Consider the following 22,875-nt stretch of genomic DNA (forward strand, 5'->3'; position numbering starts at 1 on the left):
TTCAAAGTCAAACTAGGTACTAGGTACTATATTTGTTGAACTTGTTCATAGTGTTTTGTTGATTTTTTGGGCTTCCAAAGTTTAGGTGGGACTAGCAAATTTTTGGATTGATTTTAGCCAGACCCTCTCACTCAATACAAAATTATTCCAGACGTAATTAATCGTACCAATCTTACTGTATTTTTTATCGAACTTTTTTGTACTTGATCGAACTTTATTTAAGTTATGTTAATCACACTTTTAAATCAAACTTTGTCGAGTTTAATCGAACAATCTTTTAGAAAACCCTTCCAGGCCTCTGAGAGCGGGCTCAAAAACAATCGATGATATTAGTTTTGGTTGATCCTTGAAATAAAAGTATGTACATTTCTTGTTGTGGAACTTTACGTTTTGTCAAACTTAATCGAATTATACCGCTTTCTAGACCCAAAGAGGACGCGAAATGAAGATATTTGCGTGATTGACACCCAACAATTTTAGCGACTATTGAAAAGTGCGATTAAATAATTTCAGTAATCGAACTGTTTGATTAATTACGTCAGGATTATAATGCAGCCTGGTATGAAATACTGTAACTTAAATTTAAATTCAAATAATAGGACTATGTGTTTTCACTTTAATTTCTAGGATTTTCTGTTGAACTTCATTTCGTAATGGCTGAAAACTACCAAAATAATGAAAAACAACAACGATCAAGCAAGCGCACTGGTTCTAAAGATTCTAATAACTATGGTAAGATGTTATCCAGCCTTTTCCTTTAAATCCACTTCCATAGTCCTTTAGGGATATTAGGATTGCCCATAGTGTCTTCCCCTTTTAAAAGGGGGATTTTTTGGCAAAAATGTCAAAAGGGGTGGCTAAAACCTATTTGGAGATCAAGGGGGCAAAAATTAGATAGGAATGGGAAAATTGATAAGTGGGGGAAAAGATTTTCAGGCCTCGTACTAGTAAAATATAGCATTTTTTAGTTGTGAAAACATACATTTTCCGAGAAATAACTCAATTTTTAGTAAAAAACGCATGACATTGGAGACTTCAAGGCCTCCAATTTTTTTTTGAAAAGGGGCACAGCAAAAAGGTTTTACGTGAGATTTAAAATGGGGGGGGGGCAAACAGAGTTTTTGAAAAATGCAAAGCAGGGGCCAACCCACTAGGACACTATGACATAGTTCGAATCCCCCTTTCCTAAGGGGGGATGACACCTTCCAGAAAAATGAAGAAGGGGGGGGGGTCAGAAATTTTCATTAAAAAGTGGGACGGATAGCAAGGAAAAGGGGGATCGTTTAAGAAGGGGGGCTTACATATATTTTAGATTATTTTCCAGCACTGTTAGTTTACTTTCACTAAAAAGTAAATTATATTTGACAGACTTTATTTTTCTTTGCTGTTTTCCTTCCCTTTTTACCATAAACAAACAAATGGAGAGAAAAAGGGAAATGATTTTTAAAAGAGGGTAGCAGCAAGAAGGGGATTATCGGATCGCACTATACACTATATATTTTCAAAAATCTAGCCCAAAACCCTTGGAAAAATAGGGGGTGCCAAGAAGGGGGATCAGACCCCTTTCCGCACTATGTATGATGGCCTATTAAATCAGTTCCATAGTTTTGAAGGGTAGGTATCACACCTCCTTACATCTTCTTTAACGGTGCATTTCTTAATGATATTTTTAACATTTTATTTCATTAGATGGATTGAGGATTCTTGTGTATTTTCCACAAACCAGCAATTATAGCATAATGTCTGGAGATTCGTCAAAAAGAAGATTAGAAGGAGGGGTCAAAATCGGTGAAAACATAACAGTGAAAGATAAGGGTGTGCCATATTCCTGTGTGGTCAAGTTCATTGGTATGTTTATTTATCAAAGGTTCATTCATTTCTCTTATGGGTTTTCATTTAGAACGATGTATATGTTTTCTAACTCAGCTGTCACATGCTCTTATTTCTGGGAGATACATAGATGTAGAGCAACAAAAGATAGGGCTAGATTGGAACTTACTTTACTAATGTTTCTAATATAACTTCACTTTTCAAGCAGTTTCAATTTTCAAGCTTTCCAAAATCTCTATATTTAACGCATTTTTATATTAACCAAACGGGGGAACCACTAAATCGTCAAATAGCTGGGGGAGAAAAAAGAGAGGGGTAACTGGAGAAAAATTTAGAATTTTAGTATGGGGAACCAACCAAGGAGGACATTATGCACCATCCTGATTTTTACTCATGAGCTTTTTGAGATAATAGGAAAAGTTAGTACGAGTCCGGACTAGCTCAGAGATTTTTTATGTTTCTTCCCTTGCTTAGGTAGTGAGCGATAGTGATTGATTATCATTTTATCTTCCAGGGACAAGGAGAGAATGTGAAGAAAAGGAACTAGAATTGGAAAGAGAGATACGAAAAGACAATGACGAGACAACAATAGATGGTGAGTTGTAATTATAATTTTTGTTTGCAGTGCTGCAAAAACGGCGGGTGATTTTTAAGCCAATATGTGTGTTTTTTTTCCATTCGTTGCATTAGCGTGCTTACATATACAAAGATTTGACGCAAGGCCGTGCAACTTTGGTAGGATTTGTTGGCTTCAAATCCTACCAAAGAAATTTGATTCTAGCCTTTGGCTTCTACTTCATTGGACCATATCCTCCTATTGAATGTTTTATAACATTTGATTTAAAATTTATTTCATAAACCTAGGTAACTCGATTTTGGATGAAAGGATTCCAGATTCACCAGGTTCTCCAAATTGTAAGTATTATCTTTTTAGTTCATTTTTTTTAATCATAATTCTTTTACCTGGGTACTCTCGGGTACCTAATAAGTGTCCCCCGCTAATTGATTTTTTGAACATTTTCCACCCAGGACATATTTATTCAAACCCCCTCCCACAGTTTAATAAGTTTTTTTCCTAGCAGGGCTAATTCTTTTAATTCGTTTTTTATCCAAACAAATATCTATCGTGTAAAGGATATCATTATTCCCCTAAGCGTGCCATTTTTCTTTTGCTTAAAATCTTGTATAAGCCTCTCCCTTTTAATAGTTTATTTGCAAACCATTTCTTTGGCTATTACAGTTTGAAAATTTTGCACTCTCTTCCCAACTTCTGTTGCCTGACAATTAATATATTGTCGGAAATCAATCTTTCGTTTTTCATAGATGAATCACAAGAAAAACAGCCAAAAGCTTGCAGACAAATGGTTCAGCAACCACCACTACCCTCACTACCCACTCTACCTGGGGCTTCAGCGTCTGCTGGAGTCGATTTTGTTCACACATCAAGCCCAGGATTTTCAAATAACGGACGTAGACCACCCCCTCTGAGATCCGGCAATGCTGATATGGTTAGTTTATTTATATCGTTGAATTGTTTATTAGCAAGGTTTATTAAATTCATACCATGAGAATTTTGATATACTGGTACATGCAAAGTGACAGACCTTTTGTTTCTAAATATGGCCTTTTGCAGTTAGAGAATCGCCCTGAAATTTAGATGTCAATGGGCTTTTCCAGAAAAAAACCGTGCACCCCCTGTTGAGGAGGTCCAACCTTTTGTGATCTACCCCCTTGGAATTCCAGGCAATTTTAGGATCATACCCCTCTGGAATACCGAATTTTCACAAATTTTCAATCATTACCCCCTTGGAATTCCGCTTATTTTTGACGGATTTTCGTCTACCCTTATGGAATTCCACTGCATTTCAAACCTTACCCCCTTGGAACGGAAATGGACCTCCTCAACAGGGGGTGCACGATTTTTTTCTGGAAAAGCCCAATCTCAATTGATTTTTTTTTTACACATGCTTACGATTTTTTCGATTTTTAGGCTAAAGTCCTTGGGGAAGTTTTGGCAGAAACAAAAAAGACGAATGCGCTACTTGAAAGAATCCTGGTAGGCAACTGCAAAATAATTAGTCTTCTGTATATTTTCCTTTTACATTTAAATAGAAAATAAACCTATAAAAATCATGCATGCTTAAAAGAAAAAATCTTATCTTAATTTACTTGCTTTATTGCATAAGCGAAATTAAATTTGAAAGAGAAAGTGCAGGAGTTCAGACCTGGAGCCCAGTACCCCATTCTAAAAAAGGCGTTTGGCAAAAATGCCAAAGAGGGAGAGGGGTAAAATTAAATGCATATAAGAAAATCTCAGATGGAGGAAAATATGTTCAGGCTTTATTAAATCAGTAAAATATATTGAATATTTTTTTGGCTATTTCAGCTGTCATCAACGGAACAACAAGCATCAAGTTCTGCTTCATCCGCATCAAATGACACAGTTGACAGAGCAGATTTTGTAAGTAATTTTCATTACATAATTCCTTGACGTCTTGAGTTCTAGTATAAGGTATTTAGACAAGTGCGTGATGTAATTTTGGGTAGAACATCACAAAAGCACGCTTTAAGTTTATTTATGGGGTTTTGCTATTTTTTTCTGAACCAGGTACATATTTTTCGAAGATTTACTTTATCGTAGTAGAGTCGCTAAGGGTCGAATTGTTGAAATTATGAATAGTCTACCAAGCTTTGCACAGATGACACCCAACATTAGTAGATTCGATTTAGAAGGGGTGTGAAAATTTCTGCGGCATTATGACGTCAAATTGCAAGCAGAAAGGTGAGTTATAATTATAATTTTTTGTTTAGATGTACGATGATCAATGTTTACTTGACGTGCCGAGGACAAGGAAGGCGACGAAATTGGCGATTAAGATAGCTAAAATTTTATGGACACCAGAAGAACGAATGAAGGGAATTATCGAGCCTGCCAAATCAAATTGTCAAGCAACAGAGATGGACGGGGAAAGATTAGCACTTCTTAAAAGTAAGTCCATTTTTACCACATAAGAGGCTTTCCTCATCTTTACTGATACACTGAGTTAAAGGTGTTTAATGAAACTTAGCCCGTCATAAGTATTTGAAATAAACACAAAGAGAGAAAAAATATTTTTCAAACTATTTTTGAAACTTGAAACCGGATTGAAGTTTGTCTCTTTTGCTGAAAAGAATTTGGATTTTGACAGATTTTGAAATATTCAAAAATGTCATAGATTTGTTCCAGAATGCCAGTTCGAATAAACTAAGAGGTCTGTCTGTCTGTTTGTCGTTAAGATTAAACAAGAAATCTTAAGAAAAAATTTCTCTTTGCTTCTGTGTTTTAAATTAACATTCATTTCAATTTTTTGTTCAGGACTTATAAAACATCATTACGGCAAAGAGTACGAACGGACTTGGCGGCAGTGTAGGGAAAGCATAAACCAGGCCGGGAGGGATTTAAGGGCGAAGGAGCGGAGGAGAAACAATGCAGCAAACGGTGGACCAGACATTGATGATGATGAAACAGGAAAAGATAATGAAAATGATTTTGATTAACTTTGTATTTTTCTTATGTTTTACAAGTTTACAAAAGACCTTCTAAATCTTACTAAAATCTTGGACTCATCCGTGGACTCATCCTTTGGAATATTAGATTCTTCCTAAAACTAATTTGAACTTTTTGGCAAAAAAGATTCTAAGAAAATGTGAAAATCTTACAGTTTTTCCGACAAGATCTTATTGAAAACTTGCAAGAACGTAGTTTGTTCTATAAATATTAGACGTGCATGTTCTTACATTGTCTTGTAATTACTTGCACGATCTTGTAAGAGAGTTTGTAATTTCTTGTAAGATTATTGGAAAGTTCTTGACATAAGAACTTGAAAGGCCTTGTAAGATCTTTTCAGGTATTTTGACCAGGGGTAACGAATCGTTTTACCCTAATGAGATTGATGAGGTATGCAAATGGTCCAAGAGGAGAACAAAGAGTTGAAATTAAAGCTATAGCAACAGCCAGACCGCCTAGTAAAATGGAAAATAAATCCTCGGACACAGAAAAACGACAAACACTTGCGAACTAATTTTGATCGACAAAAAGGACGAATCAATCAGCTTGAAACAGGGCAAGGAGCTGTCAGGAATTCTACAATTGAACCTACACAGAATTCGGCAAGAAAGAACTTGCTACATGCTTGATGCAAAAATTTACGAGGAAACTCCATATTCTAAAACAGTATCTCAGTACAACTTCCTACAAAGATTAATTGCAAATTCATGTTCCCAGAGTTTTATCAAGATACCGCACAAAAGCATATTCTCCAGATTGTTTCGGTGCGAATTGAGTGGAATTTGAAAACTACATCTTCAGCTATCTATTCTCCAACTATCCACTCAGTTTAATAAGACTGTCCTAAACACGACCAAAAATAAAACGTGATTCATTGGAAACAATTCTCATCGGATGCAAATCTCCAGCAAATATAAACAATTTCAAAATATCAACCACTTGCTGGCGACAGTAACAATATTAGATATGAGAAGTTTGTTGAGGTACTTGGGATCGATTTTTACAGAATCTCTACCGAACATACCAGGAAGTCGAAAACTACGATCTCAGGGGAAAAATGGTAGGCTAGCAAAACCTATATGATACTTATCAGTATGAGGAGGCCAGGAAATTGAACCCGTCATATCCAGGGCGTACTGGGTAAACAGCTTGCTGTTGAAGATCCGGAAGAACAAATTGATGCAGTCTTCGATGATGTCGAAATCAACGACGCGGAATTCTCAATGGAGGAGTATGGAAAAGCCAAATTTTCAGAGTGGACCTGTCAATTGCATTGAAATTTGAGCCATTGGTTAGCCAATCAAGAAAAAATAAACTACACTTTTCCGTATTATAAAGATTACGAGGAAAACAAACATTCCAAAAGCTGGTGAACCTTTCCGCAGTCGGTGGTAGAGAAAGCCAAACTTTCAGTGCAAAAACGGCGATTTCCGGCATATTTCCGGCATTTTCAGCCGGAAAAGATTTTTTCTCAAAATTTGGACTCGGTCATTGTTTGGGCATTGTTTATACGCATCTTTGTGCAAAAAATCAGAAAAAACTAATGAAGAAATCTCGAGAAAATGCCAAAAAACCGGTTTTTCCGGGATATTTCCGGCATTTTCGGCCGGAAAAAAATGTTTATCAAAAATCGGGCTCCGTCACAATTTAGGTATTGACATTTTACATCAGTGTGCAAAATTTCATTAAAAAATATAAAGTACAGCTCGAGAAATTCAAGAAATACCGTTTTCCCGGCTAAAATCGGCTGTTCCGGCGATTTTTAGACAGTTCCGGCTCTAAAAATCAGTTTTATTGACATTTAAACCATGCTTTATGGTGGGCATTGTTATTAGTAATGTTTTTGTGTCAAAAAACAACGAAATTTAAGGAAAAAGTCCGATGAAAATCTAAAAAAAACGCGATTTCCGGCATATTTCCGGCATTTTCGACCGGAAAAGATTTTTTCTCAAAAATCGGACTCGGCCATGTTTTGGGCATTGCTAATACGCATCTGTGTGCAAAAAATTAGAAAAAACTAATGATGAAATCTCGAGAAAATGCCAAAAAACCGGTTTTCCGGCACATTTCCGGCATTTTAGACCGGAAATGATTTTTTTTCGAAAATCGGGCTCCGTCACATTTTGGGCATTACCATTTTGCATCATTGTGCCAAAAATCAGAAAAAACTAATGAGCCAATCTCGAGAAAAGCTGGTAACAGACGGACGGACGAACGGACAGACAAAGGTTAATTTATAGGACCTCCAGGTAGGTCCAACAAACATTCCAAAAGCTGGTGAACCTTTCCGCAGTCGGTGGTAGAGAAAGCCAAATTTTCAGAGTGGACCTGTCAATTGCATTGAAATTTGAGCCATTGGTTAGCCAATCAAGAAAAAATAAACTACACTTTTCCGTATTATAAAGATTACGAGGAAAACAAACATTCCAAAAGCTGGTGAACCTTTCCGCAGTCGGTGGTAGAGAAAACTGTATCATGTATCAGTTTGCGGATTTACCCTTAACTCTGGTAGTACCAAATAATAAAAGTAGCTGATTATCACGAAGCAGGCAAATTCAATGCTAGTGAATATTTTTAAGTCAATGCTTCTAGATTGTTGAAATAATTTTGATATTGGATACAGCAGACAGCCAATATTAACCTTTAGCTCTTTTTTGAGACATTTTTAGTTCTAATCAATGAAACATTTATTATGAAAATAATAGTAGTACTATTCATTCGATTTAAAAAGATTTGGTTAGTTCAAACTACAAACTGCACTTTATGACAAAAACTTTATCATTATCAGTTAATAATAATACTTAAGCTGTGCAAAAACATACCGATCCAATGTCAACTGTGCTCGCTACGAAACCGACACGTTCCATTTTCTTAGACGTGCGTAAAACATCATATTTCGCACTATTACCTAAAATGAGAAAAGAGACAGTACTTGCTCAAAGAGGAGACCAGCTATGTTTCATGGTTAACACAATAACAGTACTAGTAAAATCAAAATAAGCATATTATAATATGAAAAGGAGGTACGGCACGAGGGCTGTTGCTGTTTTAAAAACATCTAGCAGGTTAAAACCTCTTGCACAAACAAAATGACACCACAAAATTCTTGTCCGTGAAAAAAAGACAGTGCTGATATAATGATAATAGCTTTTTATCGGAATCTTTAAAAGGTTGCTACTTACCAGGCCTGCACTTGGACTTCTAGATTACACACATTAAACGGAGGAAAATTACTCCATTACACAATCATTATGATCTACCATAATCCACTGCCACTCAAGTTGATTCGATCTATATGGCTGGATAAACATACTTTCAATCCCAAATTGTTGACCATTGTTTAAAACAAAAGCTGTGGTCATGACAAACACCATAATATCAGTTAAATTAGTTAAACCAAAATTGAAAATAATTCTATTGATCTCACTCAGTCTATAATTATATGCCTCCAAGTTGAAAAATATAGCTGCCATGAAAAAGGTAGGTGCATTTGACACACATAATCGTTTTCAATACAAAGATGGTGTAGGATACCAAAACTGGTGTAGGATATCCATAAATTCCAAAATTCCCAAAAGAAATTGATCATACATGAACATCTCCAAAGCATGTGACATTTCAGTTACTTAATTGATTTTATTTTTTTATTAGGACCTGAAAAGATAGATATTGAAATTTATATTAAGTTTAAGTCAAAAAGATTTATATGTAACTGCAGTCTAAAATTCAACTATGGGAAAGTATTTTCAGACAAGATGAGACACACATAAATAAGTATGAGAAAAACAATGTGTTTTGATATAGGGAAAACGCTAATGAAGTAATAAGTGCTGTTTACTATGGAGGTGGAAAAGAACAAAATCACTTCCATCATGTTAACACCGTACAGAGCCCCCTTGAAAACAGAATAATATATTTCAAACTCTGTTTTAAAAAAGTCCACACATTTTGATACATTACTTTTGGAAGAATAATAATAAAAGTAATACCTCACTACTCTTTTGTGCTTAATTGTAGGGGGTGTAATTAAATGGGGGGGGGGGAGGTCAAACAAATTTTTTTCTAGGGTAGTAGGAGGGGTAATCAATGGCTTAAAGTGTTGCTCTTACCGAATGTGTTTCAAAACCGTTGAGTTTTCTATATTATTTCAATTTAGTAGGGGGCCATTCTTTAGGACCCGTGACAACAATATCCGGAGTGGAATTTTTTTTGCTCATTCGAAAGAAGGATGTATTTAGAAACTTTTTTGAGAGGGAGTAAATTAATTAGGTCCAGGAATTTTTTTTATGGGGAAAAGACTGACGTCACAAGCAAAAACCCTTGGGGCCCGAAATTTGACGAAATTTCAAAGTCGCTAAAACACAAAACCACTTATACCATTGGAAAGCTCTCGAAAAACGGTATAGAGGACTTTTAAGCGGATATGGTCGATTTCTCAACGTAACTCGAGAAAAACTGTGCTAAAGTGACGTTTTCTCAATGTTTGACGTTAATTTTATCGAGTTAGGTTGGGAAATCGACCATAACCGCTTAAGTCCTCTATATCGTTTTTCGAGAGCTTTCCAATGGTATAAGTGGTTTTGTATTTTAGCGACTTTGAAATTTCGTCAAATTTCGGGTCCCAAGGGTTTTTGCTTGTGACGTCAGTCTTTTCCCCATAAAAAAATTCCTGGACCTAATTAATTTACTCCCTCTCAAAAAAGTTTCTAAATACATCCTTCTTTCGAATGAGCCAAAAAAAAATCCACTCCGGAAATTGTTGTCACGGGTCCCAAAGAATGGCCCCCTACTAATTAGAACACTTTTTTGGTCAAAAAATGGTCAAAACTTGGCAATTTTCTCCCAAAAAATGCAAAATACTCTCGGGTCCCTAATAAACGTACAGTAGCGAATAAACATACAGGGCCAAAAATGGAGGCATAAGAACCTAATTGAATGATCTTTTCACTGAGGTTAGGGGGTAAATAATGGGTATTTTGCGTTCTTTCAGCGAGTAGATAAAGCCTCAATAGTCGAAGATGGATATTTAGCATCACAGACAAAAGTAGGCACTTGAAATTGGCCACAATTTTTTGTCAAAATTAATAAACGTACATGTACGTTTATTAGGGACCCGAGAGTAATCCCCCTACAATTAAGCACAAAAGAGTAAAAGGTAAATTTTAGGTTTAAGAATTTTTCAAAAGATTTTCACTACTTTGCCAAATTTTAACTTTTTATTTCTATTCTTTTTTCTTCGCTGAATTCAAAAATGTTTCAAGACTTATCTTTCTTCGAAAGAACAGTAACACTGACCGTTTTTGACCATTTTTACGCCAATTTTGAAGGACTCCAACTTTAGTACTTATTGGAGACCCAGTGCTATACGCTGTTCAAGATAAAATAGTTTACAAAGCAGAGACTAAATGTTTAACATGTTCATATGTATTGATTCCGAAATTTCCGTCATTTGCAAGGACATCTATGTCCGATAATGTTTCAATCAAACGATCAGGTAGCTGTATTTGTATTTCTGGTACTTCAATGTTGCCATGATCGTCATTCAAATTAATACGTGGCTCATTTTCTATCCCATATATCAACGGATTAGGTATCTCGCGATCCTCATCTTGATTGATGTTATATAATTCGGATGTAACAGAAGACTGTGAACCATAAAGCTCGATACAACGGGTGACAAATAGCTGCATTGGACTTTGGTTATTTGCGGTACGCATCGGGTGATGATTCAATTGACCAACCAACTCATCACAGGATCTGTTGATTCTATCAATAAAGACAAAATGCAAAGAAAACAGATCAGCTTCTTGCAGCGGATCAAGTATACCAATGCTTTCCATGTAATAAAATAAATTGCTGAACTGCTGAACCACAACCCTTCTTACGTCCCTCCAGAGTCTTTCAATCCTCTGGTTATGAACAGAAGCACCTGTTATAAAGCTACCTCTGTCTAAGCCTCGGACTCGAAGCATGTAATCTGCAACCAATACATTTTCGCCACCATAGTCCGATCTAACACGAGATGGGGTGCCCCAATTGGTAACCGCACGCATGAAATATTCTAACACAGTTGTACTTTTATTATTCCCAGAACAACGCAAGAATACACAACATCTTGAGTAACCGTCGATACCTACGATAAAAAGAAAACAACATTGTAAGACTTACAGAAGACAAGTGGCTTCTTAGAATCCAGACCACATATCTATGGCGACTCAGTCTGGCCTGACTGTAGCACCAAAAGCATTTTCTTTTCGATTTCTACTGAGTAAATTTTTTACATGGTAATATTTCACTCACGATCAATTTTTCAACGAGCAAAGACCACTTTTTACTTCAAACTCTATCAAAAGTTATTCAACTGACAGCATATTAGAAGAGAACTTTAAATTTAAGGAACTGGAAGGAAAAAAAAAACTTTTCTTTGCAAATACACAATGCAAATCTTCACTCCCAATGTTCAAAGTTTTTCTATAAAGTTATGGGATACTGAGATTACCTAAGAGTTTGATTGAATTTGAATGCTAGGAAGTAAGATTAGTTATGAATTTTTGGTGGGTAATGATAAAATACTATAACATAGTAAAGGAACTATTGTACATACCTCCATGGATCACAAATCTCCATCTAATCAACTTGTGATGTCCATCGATATGCCTAAAAAAAACAAGCCACATGCTGATAATGAAAGTACGAACGAGCGAACGAATGGACGAACGAACGTAAAAGCGATATCACTAATGTTTTTGTGTGAAAAAAAAATATGTGGAAAAAGTCCAATGAAAATCTGCCGAAACGGCGATTTCCGGCATAGAAAATTTTTCTCCAAAATCGGACTCGGTCATGTTTTGAACGTTGCTAAAACAATTTCTTTGAGCAAAAAATCAAAAAAAAAAGAAGATTAAATCCCGAGGAAATGCAAAGGCTTTTCCTGCAAATTTCCAGCATTTTCGGCTGGAAAAGAATACTTCTTGAAAATCGGGCTGCATCACATTTTAGGCATTATCACTTTCCATCAGTGTGCAAATTTTTATGAAAAAATTTTAAGTACAGCTCGAAAAATTCAAGAAATGCCCTTTTTCCGGCGAAAATCGGCTGTTCTGGCGCTATTTAGAAAGTTTCAGCTACAAAAATCAGTTTTAATGACACTTGTACCTTGTTTGATGGTGGGCATTGTTATTAGTAATGTATTTGCGTGAAAAACCAACGAAATATAAGAAAAAAGTCCGATGAAAATCTACAAAAACGGCGATTTCCGGCATATTTTTGGCCAAAAAAAAAATTTTTCTCAAAGATCAGACTCAACCATGTTTTGGGCATTCCTAATACACATCTTTGTGCAAAAAACCAGAAGAAACTAATGATGAAATCTCTAGAAAATTCCAAAAACCAGTTTTTCCAGCACATTTCCAGCATTTTTGGCTGGAAAAATTAAGTTTTTCGAAAATCAAGCTTCATCACATTTAAAAGTATTGCCATTTTGTATAAGTGTGCAAAATTTCATGAAAAAAAACAAAGTACAGGTCAAGACATTCAAGTACCGTTTTTCCGGCGAAAATTGGCTGCTCCAGTAATTTTTAGAAAGTTCCGGCTTCAAAAATCAGTTTTAGTGACAATTGAACCGTGTTTGATGGTGGGCATTGTTATTAGTAATGTTTTTGCCTGAAAATACAACGAAATGTAAGGAAAAAGTCTGATGAAAATCTACGAAAACGACGATTTCCGGCATTTTCGGTAGTAAAAAAAATTTTCTCGGAAAACGGACATATTTCTGGCATTCCTAATACGCATCTCTGTGCAAAAAAGCAGAAAAACAAATGATGAAATCTCGAGAAAATGCCAAAAATAACGGTTTTTCCGGTACAAAAATTTTTTTCCCGAAAATCGGGCTCCGTCACATTTTGCCATTTTGTATCTCTTTGTGTCAAAAATCAGAAAAAGCTAATGAGCCAATCTCGAGAAACGCCGGTAACAGACTTTTTCAAATGTGAAAAACAAAGGTTGAATAATTACAGAACAGCTCTAATTTTCTTTCAAGTGAGAAATACGCAAAATTAAGTTCCCGCAAAAAATATCAAAACTGTGAACCGCAAAAATTAGTTCCCTTAAGGTATTTCAAAAAATTGGACAGTCTATCTAGCAAATTGGGCTACGACACATTTTGGGCATTGCACTTTTGCATCTTTGTGCCAAAAATCAGAAAAAATAATGTGCCAATTTCAAGAAAAGCTGGTAACAGACAGACAGACGAAAAATAGACGAACAAACGAACAGAAAACAGGACCTCCAGGTAGGTCGAATAAATGGGGGAATAGATTAATAAAAATGCTACTGGGGGTAATTTGAATTCAAATCATACCATAACGAATTAGGTCCATGTACATGATACTGCCTTCTAAACACAGTCCTTCGTCTTCTACATTCACGTCCAATGGGATCAAGACGGAGAATCGATTGACGGATTCGATTTCTTTGCACGTGTAGGCCTCTTTCACGTAATGCACCAATGGTGTACCTTTCTCCGCTGTTTGGGGTTATTCTCAGTATTTCCGATATGACCTCGTCTAATTGATTATCATCAATGTCAGTGTACGTTCTTCGCACCGATGGCATTCCATATTCATCTCTGCGATTTAATATAGTATGCCTGCTAACGCCAAGCAATTGAGCACATTTAGTAATGGTGAAATTGAGATCATCGAAAGCTTCTAACTGCTCTTGAGTTATATGTATTTTGGGTCTACCAACAGATCTTGACACAGGATGATTCACGCCATCAGCATCAACAATACCAGCATCGTTGTCATTTTGACGAACAAATACATCATCAAAGTCATCGATTTCAAATGGGAAATTCCTTCCATAGTTTTGAATTAAGGTTTGAAAGTTTTCAATTAGTAAATTAAAATCATTTTGCAGGCCCGTATTGTTTTGTCCCTCTTCGTTACCCCCCACAGCTTCAACATCGCCAGCTACAGGAATCCTCATATCTATATGATTTTTAATCAAGCAAAGAGTTCTCAGCAAATCCAAGCTAACCAAAATTAAATATTCAGCTCTGTCTGCCCCATCTGCTCGAGCATCATTTCTTTCCAATTGGTTTGATATTGAAATTAAATCATTAAAAAAAATTTCAAGATCTGTCCTTGTGTCATCTACAGCTGCCATTATTTCATAACTAGATTTCTTTCTATAATGAAAAAAAGAAGAGCCAGTATGGTGATAGTTCTGAGATCATATTTCTATACTTTCCCTCCCTTTGCCTCCAACTGCGCCCTAAATCAAGAAACTCCTTGAACCCCTCCCCTTCACAAAAACCCTACCTTTAACCACCAAAATGTCCATACCCCACCCACCCTTTAAAAACAAAAATAATTTCCACGTTTCCAGACTTGGTCTCAGGTAGGCCAGAGTAAGTTCACTTTTTATAATTATACTAAAATCACATTTTGTAAAAAAATTTCAATAGATCTTGCAGAATATTTTTCCTTTGTATACGCCTGCACACCGTGTTGTTGAAAAAAAGACGATATATAATAGAGCAAAAGTTTGAAAAGCTGATTTAACAATAATTCAAAATCACTATAACCAAAACAGAATAAAACACAGTATAAAAATTGAATTAGAAAGTCCTCAACCCCATCCTCGGATATTACACCCCATCCTTTGCCTTCTACCTCTCCCTAAGCCAAGAAATCCCTGTAAACCTGTAAACCCACCCTTATTGAATTTTTTGAAAATAAAAGAATATACCTTTTATTATTGTCGTAAAACTATAACAATAACTCACATTTTTATAAAGCATATCTTACTCCACGTAACTGCACTTACAAGACTTACTATTCAAATGAAAAACTGATCATAATATATGTACTTTTAAAATGATCGCTTACATAACATGAGTATGTCATAATAAAAAGCTGAAAAAGTGTAAAACTGTCAGGATAGTTTTGTCAATTGACATAAAATGATAACAAATATTAACAGTTTTAGTTCTAAAATGACCATAATTCGACCATGAATTGAAATTTTGAAGTTAAAAAATAATATCTCCATATTCACCTTAGTAAGGGGCACTTCTGAGGCAGAAAATGACTAGTATTCAGGTATTGATTGGGTGGACAAATTAAGAGTATTCCAGTACTTGACAGAACATTTTGACTGGTATTTGAAGTATTTCCACCGGTATGTTTGTATTTCAGGAAAAAAGAATTTTCGCAAATCAAGAATTTAGATTTTCACGTGGACTTACCTTCACGAAACGCGCAGTTCTAAATATTTTGTGACGACTTCTTTTAGCAAAAAAGGGTTTCAATGATAAAATTCGCAACTGTAAATGTCTTTGTTATTCATTGTTATGCTAGTTTTGGATTTTAAAAATTTCATTTAAATTTCAAGAAATTTTAAAGGCAATTTTGAATCCTTTTCACTCAGAAAGGTATATTCAACGAATTTAGTTAAAATCTACCAGATTATGAATTTTTTTTCTACTTTTGATACTTTATGGAAATTCCTAAAAATATTACCTGGACTTTATTTTATGAAGCAGCTGTTACCAAATATTTCGGGTGGATAAAATCTCACGAGAATGGCCAAAATTCGTGAAAATTGCAAAATTTAATCCACTTTTTAAAGGTATTTTCTATCCTCAGAAGCCCCCCACAAGAAAACTTAGAGGGGAATTAACGTCTCCAATTAACCCTAATCTTCTAAAAAAAATCTAAAGAGGAAAAGGAACAAAAAAAACGAACAAAAAAAAGACCACTTCAAAAGTTATGTTATATGCTATGGTGAAAAACCTTTAAAAAACCTCCCATTTGGTTGTAAATGAGAGAAGTATAGAACACTATAAATGATTCCATTTTAAATTTATTTTAGCAAAATGTTGCAGAACGTCACAAGTAGAAAACAGAAAACACAACTAAGACAATTCACTGCCGTTTAACATCAATTTTAAGCCTAAAATACTGCGACTTTTGACGCATGTGGGAATTGACATCAATCAGAGTTTTATAGATTTCTGGACAGAATGAACAACTTAAATTATTTTAAAATCCCTAACTTTTGGTCCAGTCAAACTTTTTCTATTAAAAATGGAATTCAGATTGACACCAATTCATGTCAGTGTTAAAAGTTGCAGTATATTTGAAACTGTCGTTCTTTTCTTGACGGATTTAAAATGTTAATTCCCCTATAATTATACACAAATTAATTTCTAAATCAGTAATACAAACGAAAGTAAAAAAAAAGTCAATGGTAATAACCATGAATCAAGACGCATTGAAACTTTGTTCTCCAGGTATAATGACTGATTTGAAGGCATTTAAAAGCATTTCCTCATTTTCAAAAAGTGCTTCAGGAACCGTCAATTCCATTGAACATGTTGACGAAAAAAATCCAGCCGCGTCTGGCACAACTCTGACGTAAAGGTTTTGATCTTTTAATACGTTCAAATTATCTGAAGCAGTTGCGTATTTGAGCAACTGCTTCAGTTCTTTGTTGCTCATTCTACGGATCACTTTTGACAGCAAAGGCCCGTGTGACAAATTTTGACTGCTACATGTTATGTTTCTCAGCATGCTCTCAGGATTTACATCATCATAGCGGGCATCATATGTTAGAAGGGGTTTACATAAGTCTTTGTAGAGTTGTAGAGTTTTTAAAACTCCAACAATTTCCAGACCTTTTCTAATATGCTCATAAGAGGTACGTCTTTTGATTAATACATCATATACTATCAATGACTGAAGCACGAGTTGCTTTGTTTCTTTCTAAAAGAAAAATCGATCATTACTTTAAAAAAATTAAGAGTAGCTTTGAAACGCCCTAGATATTGTCTCAATCTAGGATATGAATTGCTGACTTAAAAAAGAATAACTATCTGGTCAAAAAAAACTTTAAAATTTTGTCACAGTTTACTGAAGAAACGAGATCAGAATTCACAAGTGAAAAAGTGTGCTTCTTTATAAATGTAGAAAGGAAATGTGAGAGCAATCACTTTAAACATACTCACAACACATCAAGCTGTCACGGCAAAAATAGCACAAACGAATGAATGTTTTACAGAGAGATTCCCATTTTTTGAATATTTTAATTGGTCAAGTTTTTTATTGAAAATTTAAGATAAAAGTTGATTCCAAATCTGTGCTCAGATTTCTTTCTCGGATCAAAAGTTACAGCCCTTTGAAGTGAGCAAAAACAAGCAAAAACTGTCAAAAAGGGTAAAAGTGGATCCACTTATATGGGCTGTAGCTTCTGATCAAAGAAAGATATTGAAAAATCTACTTTCCAGGTTTTCAAGTATTTCCCTGACCGTTGGGAACCCTGATTTTGTACCCAGCTTCAGACAGTTTGTTTGCAAAGTTGTTAGTAATTTTATTATGCCCCTTTTAACTCTGGTCTGAATAATGCCAGTGTTGCTCTATGCTGATTGTCAAAAAAATGATTCAAGCAAAAATAGCATTACAGTCAGAGTGCATCTTTCTCCTGATTCTTCAATATATTGAAGTAGTTCTGCGTTTTCTGCCAGCTCTTTCAGTTTTCTTTCATCTGCATCGGATATCTAGGAAAAACAAAATTTTTAAGTTACGAACTGCTGGAACACATTATAGAGAATATATAAAATTAGTTGTATTGTGCTAAGCTCTTCTTTAGCAACTATATACACAATCAGTGGGTCTGAGCTGACTCACTAAATTGTATTGTTTTAAGCCTTGTAATACAACTGTCAATCATTTTTAAGAAAACTGATTGGATAATATTGATGTACCTTATTAAGTGGATTAATTTTGGCGTGGATTAATTTTCGCGAATTTTGGCCATTTTCACGAAATTTTGTCAACGCGAAGTTTTTTTGATTGAAATTTTTGCCAAAACCCCTAGGAAAGTGAAAGAAATTAGGTGAAAAAAAGCTGATTTGCTAAATTTAGTCCATGCGAAAATTAATCCAATTAAGGTAACAAGGCTGGTCAATATTTTCCTACAGTATCCAGTTATCATAAAGAAATCAAATTTAAATGTTAATTTTTACAATTTCAGTCAATATAAAATACTTGTTAATTACTTTTATCACTTTATTTTTGCATGGCTAGAGTGTGGTACCCAGTTGGCGTGAATTTATAAAGATTCCTGTTTATTTACATCGGCCGTATATCTTACTGGGACTTCTTTTCACATTTAGATAGCCACTAAGGAAGGGAGTACAAAACACTTATTTCATTTAATCAGTTTGATTTAGTTTTTCAATTATAGCAGTTTGAAAGTCATTTTTGATTTACCCAGCTGGCGGTAGTCTTACCCAGTTTGCGTGATAAAATTTGAAGAGAAATATCACACTCAATAGTGAGGTAGAATGCGTCAATTTTTAGATGTATAGAAGCTCAAACCCCTCATCTTTCGATATCTGTGGTAAAATTCAACATTCTCCATATATTTGGAAGATACAAGGTTGAAATAGAGGATTGTCATTTTTCACAATTTTGTCTTTTTTTCGGAAGTTTTCTTCCAGCGTCAGTTAATTTTGACGCCAGTTCGAAATAACGTTAGAATTCCTTACAGTACAATGACTTCTAATGCTATTTTTAGGTATCACACCAATTGGGTAAGCTCTAGTTTTCTTGGTACCTTATATTGTCTTCGATATCTTCGAAAAGGTTGAGGCTTTTACAATGAAACTTTTTTAATTTTTAGAGGAAAAGTTCTTCTTCTGCACGAACTAATTTTTAGCGAGGAAAGTTTGGTAAAGATTTAGATTTCCAACATGCTACTTATGGGGCCGAACATTGAACATTGATGCATATCAAAAACAGCAACAAACTAACAGATAAGAACCCTTAAAACTTCTGTATGTCAAAGATTTAGAGCTTCATACAGGGGGCAATAAGCAGTTAGTTCGACCCTAGAGTAACAGCTTGACCCTGGCTTCATACCTACCTCATCAACGTAATATTTGATTGCTTCACATGAAACATCATCCGCATCTAAATACTGCAAACAATGTGTGATGTCTTGTGTAATAATGTAATAGTAGGCTACTGTAGGAATTTGAATCACTCGGATGCCATGCAACAAAGCATGCCCTATGATTTTCCCAATGAAAACAAAAATCTGTGACAGTGCAGTTGATGCGGTACAAATGGGCAGAAGGGAATACCTATTGCCCTCAAATAAACGGCTGTGTCCTGATTTGCGGAGAGTAAGAAAGACTGTGTCAAAGGCGTGTCTAGTAAGACCACCAGCGTCTATGCCAGGCCCATTTTCAATGATAACCCGAAGTTTCTTCAGTGGGTCAAAACTTTTGTCCTTGTAAAGTGACAGGACCCCTGAATATATATCCTTGTCATGAACTCTAAGAATTTGAGTTGCTGAATCAAATTTGTTCTCAAAGTATATGAAGACATCTTCTAGCGTTTCCAATGTTTTATCAGCTTTACTCTCATTTTTCTCACTGATCTCAGCAGCAAAGCTTGCTGCCTCTTGCAAATCCGGATATGATGAAGATATTTCGGACACTTGCCAGTCTGTTAGATTTGGGAATAATTCCCTTAACTGTGACTGAGATCTTGAGCAACCAGGCTGTTGAGATGGTTGTTGGTCTGATAGTGGTGTTGTGGTTGAACCCTGCAATGACACTGTTGATCTTGAGCAACCTGGGCGTTGGTCTGATAGTGGTGTTGTGGTTGAACCCTGCAATGACACTGTTGATCTTGAGCAACCTGGGCGTTGAGATGATGGTTGGTCTGATAGCGGTGTGGTGGTTGAACCCCACAATGAAATTGCTGATCTTGAGCCACCTGGCCGTTGAGATAGTGGTTGGTCTAATTGTGGTGTTGTGGTCGAACCATGCAATGACATTGTTGATGGTGTTGAGGATGTTCCTCGGTGCTGCAGCAAGGCATTCTGCCATTAAAAAAAAAAGGAATAAAAAAAAATTTTCCAGCTTTTTCTCAGCATTTTCTGCCAGGAAAAAATGTTTTTTGAAAAATGGGCTGTCACATTTTAGGCATTGTTATTTTGCACCAATGTGCTGCGATGTGGTGCGAAATTTAACGAAGAATTTGTCAAATGCAGCTCGAGAAAGAAAAACCGCTTTTCTAGCAAAAATCAGTTTAATTGATAATTGAATCATGCTTTATCATGGGCATTGTTAACCATAGTGTTTTTGTGTGAAAAAGGACAAAAATTTAATGAAAAAATCCAATGAAAATCAGCAGACACTATCAAAATCCACCAGAATCAAAATCCATTTTGCAACCATCAGTGCCGCCATTTTGAAATAATTTTTCATCATTTTTGTCGATTTTTTCAACAACGAAATGAAACAACCATTTTTCAGTTATGCTGTCAATTCTTTAGTTCCATAGTCTTTTTTTTAGTTTGGTCGTTAAAAAATTAAAGGAGAATCTAAATGGCACTGATGGATTTCCATACAAAATTTTTTTATCTTAAAATATTTTTTATTGAAACATTGAAGCTTCGTAGTACACTCAAAAAAGATGCCTTTTCTGGCCTTTTATTAAGAATTACTCAGAGAGAAAAATGACAAATAAAAAAGGAAACTGTAAATAATGCAAGAAATTACTTCCAAACTATTGTCGGGACTAGCACCATCTACTTCAATGTTTTTCTAAAAAAATAAATGAAAATATCAGTGAAGGTCCTGTCCTATATATTCATCAATTTCAAGCAATTTGGTAGCTGAGGGGGGTGGACAACAGAAATTTTCAGATAAACAAGCTGAATGCTAATTGGACCTACCTGATAATGAAAGTTAAACAAATGAGAGCAATTATAGACATTAATGGAAAAGATCCTAAAAAACGAACGAACGTAAGCAAAAATTCATGAACGAATTGAGTACAACTCGAGAAAATAAAGAAAACCTGTTTTTTCCAGCACGGCAACCAGCTGTTCCGGCAATTTTTAGAAAATATCAGAAATTGCTTTCAACAATTATTTATGTGATTAAAAACAAAGAAATAATTCCTCAAAAATCGGACTGGGTTATATTTTGAGCATTCCTAATACGGATCTCTGTGCAAAAAATCAGGAAAAACAAATGATGAAATCTCAAGAAAATGGCAAAAAACTGGTTTTTCCAGCATCCGGCATTTTTGGCCGAAAATGATTTTTTTTCGGAAATCGGGCTCCATCACATTTTGTGAATTGCCATTTTGCATCTTTGTGCCAAAAATCAGAAAAAAACCAATGAGCCAATCTCAAGAAAAGCTGGTAACAAACGAATGGCAGGACAACGGTTGATTTATAGGACCTCCAAGGTAGGTCCAAAAAGCGTAAATTCAGATACACATAAAGCAACTCCATACACATTTATTTTTAATAACTGAGTTGCTAAGCATTTTTCAAAACCCAGGTCCAAAGTTGCTTGCAAGGTTGCTTAAAAATTTTCAAGATTTCATTGGGTGAAGGACATCACACTGTTGCATTTTTCAACAAATAGTTTCTAGTGAGGTTAAGACCCCCCTTAACAAGCTATACTTATATGGACCTACCTGATAATGAATCAAACATTTTTCATTTAGGTGCAATTATTAATTGCTATTTGCTTAAATAATACCAAAGCATTAGGAAATAATAAACAGTAACTTAAAATGACTTAAGGTATGTGTTCACCTTTCTTGACACATTCTCTTTAATTGATCATATCTTTAGAACAACAAATTTTTATATATCAAAAGTATATATTTTCTGAAAACCAATAATATTCTCTTTCTAATGGTAAAAGTTTCAGCTGAATTTAAAAAACTGGGCAGGATATAATTAAAATCTTAAGAATTTTAACCTTACCTACTTCAAAGAAGTTAAAGTCACCCATAGCTTTTGAATTTTGAAAAAATAATTTCGATACTATCTTCCCAATAGATTGAACTAAAAAAGTGTCTTGGGATTTTTTTTCGGATTGATTTTAACCCGTTAAATCCTTAATTCTGTAAAAATATCGATAAAAAAGTAAATTTAAATGTGATTTTTTCAGTTATCTGTAAATTGAGGAAAAACAACTCGGTTAGAAATAAAATCCTAAGACACTTTTTAAGTTTGATCTTTTGGGAATCTTATAAAAAAAGAATGAAGTCGATAGCTAAATGCTATGGGTGACTTTAACTTTGTTAAACGTAGTATGGTATGGTAAAATTTCGTTTTTTTCTACATCAATTTGAAATTTTTGACGAGATAATTACTGTTTAATTGAGTAATCAGAGAAACGTGTCAAAAATGTTACTATTCAATAGATGTGAGAATAAACATCAGCTGAATTCTTTCTTTTCTCTTTGTTGTTTCCGAAAGAGACAATTATTTGAGTAAATAGTCAATCATGTTGCTAACTATAATACAAAAAACTTACAAGATCATGGGTTGCTCGAAGATAGATATCTCCTGACGACAGATTGATAGCACTGTTGTGCTATCGTAAGTCACATTATGGCCCAATGTTGGCGTGACAAGCTGCCCACTTATGTACTTGACATACTCAAACCTAA

The 22,875-nt window shown here is 35.0% G+C and overlaps 3 protein-coding genes across 3 annotated transcripts; 1 reads left to right on the forward strand and 2 right to left on the reverse strand.

Moving 5' to 3' along the window:
• Positions 1 to 3,191: 3,191 nt before the first annotated feature.
• LOC136806892 (uncharacterized) lies at positions 3,192 to 5,367 on the forward strand. Its single transcript, XM_067063483.1, has 5 exons — positions 3,192 to 3,338; positions 3,821 to 3,886; positions 4,217 to 4,291; positions 4,642 to 4,819; positions 5,186 to 5,367. The coding sequence occupies exons 1-5, from the start codon at positions 3,192 to 3,194 to the stop codon at positions 5,365 to 5,367; spliced, it is 648 nt and encodes a 215-aa protein (XP_066919584.1).
• A 3,906-nt stretch (positions 5,368 to 9,273) lies between these two features.
• Positions 9,274 to 14,669, reverse strand: LOC136806883 (uncharacterized). Its single transcript, XM_067063471.1, has 3 exons — positions 13,737 to 14,669; positions 11,982 to 12,034; positions 9,274 to 11,510 (listed from the first exon to the last, which is right to left on the reverse strand). Exons 1-3 carry the CDS (start codon positions 14,543 to 14,545, stop codon positions 10,765 to 10,767), a joined length of 1,608 nt encoding a protein of 535 aa, XP_066919572.1. The 5' UTR covers positions 14,546 to 14,669; the 3' UTR covers positions 9,274 to 10,764.
• Positions 14,670 to 15,127: 458 nt separating this feature from the next.
• Positions 15,128 to 22,766, reverse strand: LOC136806884 (uncharacterized). The gene is made up of 5 exons (XM_067063472.1): positions 22,740 to 22,766; positions 20,958 to 21,002; positions 19,310 to 20,275; positions 17,844 to 17,939; positions 15,128 to 17,148 (listed from the first exon to the last, which is right to left on the reverse strand). Exons 3-5 carry the CDS (start codon positions 20,228 to 20,230, stop codon positions 16,648 to 16,650), a joined length of 1,518 nt encoding a protein of 505 aa, XP_066919573.1. The 5' UTR covers positions 20,231 to 20,275; positions 20,958 to 21,002; positions 22,740 to 22,766; the 3' UTR covers positions 15,128 to 16,647.
• Between the last annotated feature and the right edge of the window lie 109 nt (positions 22,767 to 22,875).

This window comes from Clytia hemisphaerica, unplaced genomic scaffold, assembly GCF_902728285.1.
Source record: "Clytia hemisphaerica strain Z4C2 unplaced genomic scaffold, Clytia hemisphaerica genome assembly, whole genome shotgun sequence".
Taxonomy (NCBI): domain Eukaryota; kingdom Metazoa; phylum Cnidaria; class Hydrozoa; order Leptothecata; family Clytiidae; genus Clytia; species Clytia hemisphaerica.